The sequence below is a fragment of the Aedes albopictus genome, chromosome 2, assembly GCF_035046485.1.
Source record: "Aedes albopictus strain Foshan chromosome 2, AalbF5, whole genome shotgun sequence".
Classification (NCBI taxonomy): domain Eukaryota; kingdom Metazoa; phylum Arthropoda; class Insecta; order Diptera; family Culicidae; genus Aedes; species Aedes albopictus.
The window spans coordinates 67,717,367-67,727,034 of NC_085137.1; the positions used below are offsets into that span (position 1 = coordinate 67,717,367).

Below are 9,668 nucleotides of genomic sequence, written 5' to 3' on the forward strand. Positions count from 1 at the left end.
CTGTCAGAGTGCCAATACGAACCCGTGGGGTGACGCCTACAGGATCGTTATGGCCAAGACGAGAGGTGTGATGGCTCCTACAGAGCAATCTCCAGAGATGTTGGAGGGGATCATTGGAGGACTTTTTCCGCGTCATGATCCTAGTCCTTGGCCTCCTTTCGTAGGACAGCCGGGGACTGGGGCTGGCGATGAGGAGAGGGTCACCGATGTGGAACTTGCGGGGATAGCTAAGTCCTTTAGCGTAGGTAAGGCCCCAGGTCCGGACGGAGTTCCGAACCTGGCCTTAAAAGTAGCTATTGCAGAGGCTCCCGAGATGTTCAGGTCTGCTATGCAGAAATGCCTGGACGAGGGAGTTTTCCCAAAAGCTTGGAAGAGGCAGAGCCTGGTACTATTGCCAAAGGCGGGGAAACCACCCGGAGACCCGTCGGCATATAGACCAATATGCTTGATTGACACGGCGGGGAAGGTGCTCGAAAAGATCATCCTCAATAGAATGTTGCGGTTCACCGAGGGCGAAAATGGTCTTTCGAGTAACCAGTACGGCTTCCGGAAGGGGAGGTCCACCGTAGACGCTATCTTGTCGGTTACAAAAACCGCCGAGAAAGCACTCGAGCCTAAGAGGAGGGGAATTCGCTTTTGCGCGGTAGTGACTCTGGATGTAAGGAATGCGTTTAATAGCGCCAGCTGGTCTGCTATTGCCGATGCGCTCTTGCGTCTGGGGATACCGGAGTACCTGTACAAGATTCTCGGAAGTTACTTTCAGAATCGTGTACTAGTCTACGACACGGAGGTGGGTCGGAAGTGCTTTCACATAACCTCAGGAGTCCCGCAAGGTTCCATCCTGGGTCCGGTGTTATGGAATGTCATGTACGACGAGGTGTTGAGGTTGGAGTATCCAGTGGGAGTGGTGATTGTCGGATTTGCCGACGACATTACGCTCGAAGTCTACGGTGAAACGATCGAGGAGGTAAAGTTGACTACCAACCACTCGATCAAGGTTGTGGAGGCGTGGATGCGGTCCAGGAAACTGGAGCTGGCTCACCACAAGACAGAGGTGACGGTTGTTAACAACCTGAAGTCGGAGCAGCAGACGGAGATCAGTGTAGGAGACTGTACTATCCTGTCAAAGCGCTCCGTCAAACACTTGGGCGTGATGATCGACGATAAGCTTACCTTCGGTAGCCACGTCGATTATGCCTGTAAAAGAGCCTCCACAGCTATTGCGGCACTGTCCCGGATGATGTCCAATAGCTCTGCGGTGTACGCCAGTAAGCGCAAGCTTCTGGCTAGTGTTGCTACATCCATACTTAGGTATGGCGGCCCGGCGTGGGGCACCGCGCTAAGTACTAAATGCTACCGACGGAAGCTGGAAAGTACTTACAGGCTTATGTGCCTGCGGGTTGCGAGCGCGTACCGTACCGTGTCACACGACGCTCTCTGCGTCATTACTGGTATGGTGCCTATCAGCATTCTTATCAGTGAGGACATGGAGTGCTTCGAAATGCGCGGCACAAGAGGCATACGCAGGACTGCCAGGATGGCCTCTATGGTCAAATGGCAGCGCGCGTGGGACAGTTCCACCAAAGGAAGGTGGACCTATAGGTTGATACCGAGGGTAGATAGTTGGATTAATAGGCGCCATGGGGAAGTCACATTCCACCTGACACAGGTCCTTACAGGTCATGGTTGCTTCCGACAGTATCTACACCGTTTCGGGCATGCGGATTCTCCCGAATGCCCAGTGTGCAATGATTTAGAGGAAACGGCGGAACACGTTTTGTTCGTGTGCCCGCGTTTTCGCACAATGCGTGACCGCATGCTTGCCACATGCGGGGAGGACACAACTCCGGACAACTTGGTCCAGAGGATGTGTAGGGATGAGTTTGGCTGGAACGCCGTTTCAACGGCTATTACCCACATCGTCTGGGAGCTACAGAGGAGGTGGCGCGTGGACTCGGAGAATGGCTAGTCCAGATGCAGTACAAGAGGTGGTCCAGGGGTTCGGAGTCGGCTTCGTAGGTCATACCGGTGCCCTGCGGTCGAAATCGACCCTTACAACGATTAAGTGGCCGCGGAGAGGAAGTCCCGGTAGCGGTGCTGTCGTGGCGTCGGTCTACTGGGTTGGATCCGAGCCCGCGGTTGGAAAGGGGTCCCCGGCAAGGGTCGGGGTAGGTGAGATCCTGCTGTCTGCAACCTACGGGTGCATCTGATAGGGCCTGAAGGGTAGTGATACCCTTCCTTTGCGGGCAGGTCAGATCGGGTTGCACGTGGGCATCAGTTCTTGATGTCCGCTCAGCAGTAGGGCGCGGGCGGGGTTGACCCTGCCCGCCTTCCGAGGACAAAGGGAGTTGCGAGGACCACTCGGGAAACTGGCTAAGCGCCAGCATGCTACCGTGATGGACTCTCCAAAGCGAGTCATCGATGTTCGTTGCTGCAGGCTACGCAGCTAACCTTGTGGGTGCGATGTGCACTAGCCCCTCTCTGAAGCAATACCTTCTTGGTGGTTCCGGAGAGACGTAGGGTTTGGCGACCATAGGAATGGTTTAGTGGGTACGAGGAGAGAGTAGTCCTGGATTTTACTTTTGTTGTAGAAGACGGCCTGTCAGACCTACACTACCCTAACCTTCTGTTAGGGTGTCTGTTGAGCAGATTATCCCCCTATGGTTTAGAAAAAAAAAAAAAAAAAAAAAAAATAGCCTGTTGATTAGACAAATAAACAATGTCAATACTCAACTGAGATGCATTCATGAGTATTCAAGTGGACTGAACACGCAAGTCATTTGCTCAGTCTAAGCACATCATTCCATTGGATTGAACATCTATGAGAAGTTTACAAGTGAAATGCTTGTTCCAATTGAACAATCTAAACCAGGCATTAGATGCTATGTCGGAGAAGTGACGTCCATCAATTAGAACATGCCGATTTACGATTCGGGTTGTGGATCGACATGGAGGGAGTTTCTAAGAACACCGCTGAGAAGTGTGGAGGAATTCCTCGACGAACTTCTGGCAGATTTTTTTATTAAGGTTATGGAAGACTTACTGAAGCAACTTCAGATGGAATTCCTTGAAAAGTAGGAGAAAGATCAAAGATCTGAAAAAAAAAATTAAGGAGAAAGCCATAATAAGCTTCTGGAGAAACAAAAAGCATTTCTAGACAGATTTCTATGGAGATTCACTAAGAAACTTGATATGAAGTAATTGATTTTTCGGGATGATCTGAAGCTGCTGTCCCTTAAAAACGTTTAAATTCATCATCGCAGCAAAATCTAATTCAAACACTTCAATGTAATTCAAGACCAACAATTGAAAAGGCCACATCAACATTGCGTAAACAAACACGTTTCTGTCGACTTAGGGCCTTCTGGGATCCACCTACGCATCTCACCACCATTAACAGAAAGCTTGATGTTTGCGCTTTCTGTTAGTGGTGGTGAGGTGTGTGGGTGGAGTTCAAAAGGCCTCAAGTCGATAGAAACATGTTTTTTTTTATAAAATGTTGTTGCGGCCTTTTCAATTGTTGGTCATGAATTGGTTCATTGGTCAAGTTCAAACGATTTCATGCATTTTGAACCTTCAGTTCGAAAACATGAATATTTTTTTGCCATGCTTTGATACCACGTCGAATATGAAAATGATGGTTTTGCAAACAATTGAGTGATCTGAGAAATGGATCAAGGGCTTGTCTTAAGGTGTCTACGAGACCAAAGGAACTATTCATGTTTTGTTTACAACTAGCCACATACCTGTGCCATCGGCGCCTGCGGAAAACCCGGGATCGGAAGCGAAACCTGCTGCTGGGGTTGTTGTTGTTGTTGATTGGGTGGCGGAACGGTCTGCTGCTGTGGCGGCAATGGGATTTGCATTGGAATTGGCTGCTGCTGCTGCTGCTGCTGCGGCTGTTGCTGGGATTGGATGGGGTGAGTTGGCACCGGTGACGGCGCAGGCATTCCCAAAGGCGTTCCCGCCGAACCAACGTTAGGTGGAGGCGGCGTTGCATTCGATAGACTATCAGTCTCCTGATGGTGATGGTGGGGGTGCTGATGATGGTGACTGGCACCGGAGCTGGTTTTCAGTTCGCAGCTCTTCAGCTTGTTGAAAATGTCACCACACTTCATGCGTTGTTCGAAGGAAAACACCGGATGGTTAGTGGCCATGGTGTAGACCAGCAGCAGCTCCTGCAGTACGTCCTCGTCAAAGAGTCGCGCAAAGTCCCGATTGCCCCAACCCTCGAGCGTCTTGAACAGTTCGTTCACGCAGGTATGATTGCAAACCCGGATCAACGCCAGGAACATGGCCATCTTCCGGCGGTTCTTCCGATCCGTGGGTTCTCCGCCCTGGCAGGATGCGATGTCCGAGATGAACTCCTGGGGATTGTTGACCCGCAGCTCGATGCCCCGTAATTCCTGGGCATCCCGCCGGCCGAGCTCCTCCAGACACGTCCCCAGGAAGCGCAGCTCGAATGGAAGGCACATATTGAGCAAGGTGCACATCGTATCTATCCGGTTGTAGCTCTGTAACTCTTTGAACCAGTTTACGACTTCGTCCTTTGTATTAATCATTTCCAGCAGCACATTTGATGTCAACCAGAGGGGCCAGAGGGGCTTGTTTCCTTTTGTTGTCTCCGCTTCCGCTGCTCCTTCGGTAGTGCTGCGATTGCTGCTCCGCTGATGCCTTTCGTCGTGATTGTGATCGATGAATCGATGTGTCTCCAGAGTTGTCAGGTCCGGAAGTTTCAGCGTTTTCTCGCTTTCGTTATTGTTGTTATTCTCTGCATACGGACGAACAACGATCCATGCAAACACACATTCGAGCACCAGATAGGAAAGAATTTCACACGATCGCGCACATCGACACAAACACTTTGTTTTACAACTTTTTGTGTTGTAGGTAATTCCACAAAATGGGATTCGCAATTTTTTATGCAATTTTTACACTGGAACAAACGCTCGCCTGCAAATCGGATGTAGACAACCACAATAAATATCCAAGCAGAAAGGAAGCCGAAAACCGTACAAAATAAAAACGTAAAAATTCACTTTTCTGTGTTGTCTTGGCTCCTTCTTTGAGATCGCGATTTTCTCGAGGTTTTCTTCTTGTTCTGTCTTTCTGTACGTCTTCTTGCCGCGTTTCTTGATTCTTCTTCGCCGTTTTTAATAAGGGGTGCTCCACAAACTCTTTTTTTTTTCTACTCTGGCGCTGGCTGTCTTTCTCTACTGTCAGTCAGAAAATTTCAGCTACTTCCTCCTCCTACTCCGCCGCTGCCTTGTAGCTTCCACACACTTGCTGTGCTACTGCTGATCCATCAGCAAGAGGAAAAAGAAAATTTTTCACACAAGCTCTCGTCGTTCACGGATTTTTCTTTTCTCCATTAGCGGGCTGCACTACTGGGGGGATTCCACGCCCGATTTTCCCCAATCATCCAGCAGGGCCAATTCGTCCCTTTGTCGATCGCGTTTGGTTCCTGGCCTTTGGCGAGAAATTTACACTTCCTGCGCCACCATCATTCGAGTGTTCACCGCCGAAGAGAAAGAGGAAGATGGTAGAAAAAACGGGAAAACACTCACGCACTGACGACGACGATGGAAACTACGACACACGAGAATATCGGGACGGCCTCCGGCGGATCTCTTCCTGGGTCTAATTCCGACGAAACTCGCGATCCGATTTTTCACTATTCACATTGGAAAAAAGGCGACGACGACGACGAATCGCACCAAGAATGTACCTAGTCTGAGGGCAATATAATTTTCCTCCTTTTGCTGCTTCTGCTCTGGGGGCTGCACTCTGGCGTATACGGTCTTCCTCTTCGCTCTTCGGTACACTGCTGCTGGTTGGCTGGGCATCCAGGCATCTAACTAGCGAAGGTGACCGAGTTCGGGTAGTTTGAGCACGGATGACGCAAGAAAAATTTGCTTGACGGTCAAGTAACGCGCGCACGACAGCATTCGCGGCGTGACGCTTCTCTGACAGTGCGATGACAGATCGTGTGACAGCCGCTGTCAAAAAGTTGCTCAGTTACTTGCGTTATAAACGTTACAAACCGTTACAAAGTATCTGGTTCAATACACGCTCATAAATTTGTACAATGAAACCAGGAATGAAACTTATCTGAATTCAGGACCAACAATGGGCCTTTTCATTTGACGTCTTAAATCAGCTGATTGTTCGGGCGTTTGACAGTTCTTCTATGAAGATGACACGTTCTTGTTAGCAGCTGTTGTTCAAGCTTTGTAAACAAATGCATGCACGGATCTGTCACATGAAAAGGCCTATTGGGTTGTGTGAATGGGAAGATTCAAAAATTACGTCCATCGTTTTTCGGGATTTCTAGACCCCCCCTCCCCCCTCTGTCACGCAATTTCCCTATACCCAATACACGTACTGTCACACTTTTCTAGACCCCCCCCCCTCCCCCAAATGTTGGACGTAATTTTTGAACGTTCCCTAATTGCTATTTTCTACAGTGGGGTAACACGGCTGTCAAACTCGGTACATCGCCGCTCCACCCATCATCATTTTTGGTACGGCGCGTTTTGGTACCCACTTTCTGGTCGGTTTACCCTAACTCGCTCCTGATTTTCGGGTGTGTGGCTCGTGTGTTGCTAGTGCTTATTTCAGAAATTACACATTTTAAACGAAATCGTTGTTTTTGATGATTGTTTCTCTTTCTTTATCACTTTGCATGATATTATATTTATGTAGCAGCGAAGCAGCGTCGATGCTTCCAGCGCAGTTTTTCCATGAATTAAGGTGAATATATAACGAAGCCACACCTCGAATTTTCGAGAGCACAAATCTGAAGAACCGAATGTCGGTTTGAGCTGAAAAGTTGATCGATTGGTTAATCGTTGGTGGTGACCAATCGATCAACTTTTCAGTGCAAACCGACACTCGGTTCTTCAGATTTGTGCTCTTGAAAATTCGAGTTGTGGCTTCGTCATATATTCACCTTAAGCAATCAAAACAAAACATTGGACGCCATGTTGAATTGAATGCTGGGTAGATGATTCTGGCCCTTCGTCATCCCCCTGATTTTCTATCCACTTATCCGCGAGCGGTAATGGCGGCGGTGGGCATATCCTACCGGTTCGGATTTTGACGTTTCCTGGGGGAAAGTAAAAACAGTTTCATTCTTCTCTTCACCCCTTCACCCACCGTTTGGTGGCGCCAACCGATTGCGATCCCCAAGAAACGTCAAAATTCGAATCGGTTTTAGTGCCCGCCACCGCCGTTACCGCTAGCGGAAAGTGGATAGCCTATAATCAAAGGAGCTCGTTTTTCTGAGTATAACGTGATTTTATTGGATTTCAATACCTTTGTTTTGATGGTTAAATAGGGTCCTAAAATTAAAGACGAAATCTCGCTTATATTGAATAATACGATCAAGCATGGTATTCTAATCGAAATTGTACTTTACTCGAACTTGAAAAACAAAGGAATAATGAGAAAATTCGAAATAAGTAAAATGGTAAATAGTTCTACTTTGACATTTGAGGTCTACCTAGTGTGACTGAGCTCGACATTTTTCGCACTGGGATTTCAAAAATGTTCCTATCTGACATACACGGTGAAAAAAAATTACTCAAAGTATGTGTTATAAGCTAGGGACGAGACAAAAGGCTAAAAAAATAAAAATTATATATTTTCAACTACGGTTAATAAAAACGTCAAAAATTGAGTAAATATGTACTCTTGAACCATATATTGTGGTTTAAAACAAGAAACTCGATAGGACTTTAGGAGCCTATTAATAAAACAGTTTTAATTTTCATGGATAGAATGACAGTTCAATCGATAAAGTGACAGTTCGACCCGAACAAAAAAATTTCCCCATACGAACATTAAGGACAGACTTGTTAAAATCCCAAAATGGCCACCACAATGGCCGAATTCGGCACCTACTCACGATTTTGAGGGCACAAATCTCTTCGTAAACAAAACCAGCTCACCTGAGCTTCTCATTTTAAGCTTATTAAATACAAGTGAGCAAGAACTGAATAATAACATTGTGTCAGTCCAATTTGGGGTGCAGTCAGCAATAATTTCTTGACCGTTTCTTGTCCTATCCTTTTCCACAGTACTTTTCAGGTGCGTACTACACTTAAGGCAATATAGCAAACATTTGGTCATGTTTGCAACTCCGATCAGTACTCGAGTGGCAAACATGTGCAAATGTGAGTTTGCCAATTGTTTGTCATACGTGTACTGACCATTGACAAATAATAGCCAAACGGCAAACGTCTGCTAACGTCTGATACGTCAAATACACGGAGAAAAAAATAAAGTTATGTCAATCATATTCCGGTCGCGAACAAGCATATTTGTGCACTGACTTTTATATAATCCTTTTTTGAGATTGTATTACGCATATTACCGTAGGGCGAAGCATAACAGATGCTTGAAATGATCAAAATAGATGCACTGATTAGAGTAACAAAAATGGTTGACTCAATCATATTATGCTTACATCAACAATAGTTATTGTTAATGATCTGACAGTTCATTTATTATCATGGTAGATTCAAGCACGTTTATACTTGACTTAACCCTAAACTTGAGGCTCAAACTAACTATATCGGATGGTTGTTTTGAGCAATCGCAAACATTCGTTCAAATGAGGTTATGTTGCATTTCTAGAATCAAAAAAATCTTTAATGAGGGATGAACATTTCTATTATGGTTGTATTTAGTGCAATTTGTTCCAATTGTAACACATTGTACTAAATACCACCATTACAGAAATGTTTAGTTAGCAAAAATGTTTCCTTGTATATTCTTTATTTTCTCAAAGGAGCAACAAAAAACTGACCTTCCACCCTCACTGATCGCCACCGATTCTTACAATCCCACCCTTTTTGCTAGCTGGTGAAGAAACTTCTGGCGGCATCGACCCGAAAGTGCAGGCCACACAGGGCGAAGTAATTGGTCAGGGATTTGGTCTGCTTGTGGCAGGCTTCCAGGAATTTCACCAGCGCTGAGGCATTATCGTCACGCCGTCCGTCATTGGGACTTTCAATGGGGTGAACTCTCCGTGATATGATCGGCCACTACTGATCTGATAAATCAAGTGATGGCGCACCAGCAGACTGTCGTCGATGACGAAGTTCACCTGGCATCCATCCGGTTTTGCGCTTCTCCCAGCAGGATACGTGTTTTTTTGGCTAGCAAAATGTCCGGGGGAATCCGTCCAGGAAGAATTCATCCTTGCACTTCGGTTTATTATATTTATAACAAAATAAAAACAAGATGACAATATCGTCATCGTCTCTTTGCACTACCGCCGCCATGATGAAAAATTACCGCAGCCAGGGGGCTCGGTCGACACGGGTTCAAGCAAGGCTTCAAGTAATGCCATATATGCCTGGTTGAGGCATTTGATGGTTGGTGTGCAATGATGCTGATTCAAACGAACCATATGCTTGATGCAGACATCAAATCATTATGAATCAATCATTTTAAGCAGTTATGCCAAGAATATCATTGAAGCTTGAGGGAACTATAGGAAAAGTTATATTAATCAGACAACATTTCTGTCCGTGTAGCTAAATATTGCGCATATTGGCAAAGCGTGTACTGAATGCTTTAGGTCCGACGCACGGATTTGGAGAAAAATCCAACTTCGCTAGTCGAAAATTCCGAGTTTCAACCCGCATAGAAATTGACCA

At 46.4% G+C, this 9,668-nt stretch overlaps 1 protein-coding gene across 3 annotated transcripts in view; it reads right to left on the reverse strand.

The window, feature by feature from the left end:
• Window positions 1-5,872, reverse strand: part of LOC109423910 (rho GTPase-activating protein gacF) — a 46,007-nt gene extending 40,135 nt beyond the window's left edge. Inside the window, exons 1-2 of one of the 3 annotated variants that reach the window (XM_019698970.3) lie at window positions 5,729-5,872; window positions 3,747-4,953 (exon numbers count right to left, since the gene is read on the reverse strand). In XM_019698970.3, coding sequence (XP_019554515.3) covers window positions 3,747-4,562 — 816 coding nt within the window. In that variant the 5' untranslated portion in view covers window positions 4,563-4,953; window positions 5,729-5,872. Of the gene's footprint in view, window positions 1-3,746 lie in introns of all 3 variants that reach the window. The other 2 variants (XM_019698969.3, XM_019698971.3) reach the window with 2 other exon arrangements.
• Window positions 5,873-9,668: the final 3,796 nt, after the last annotated feature.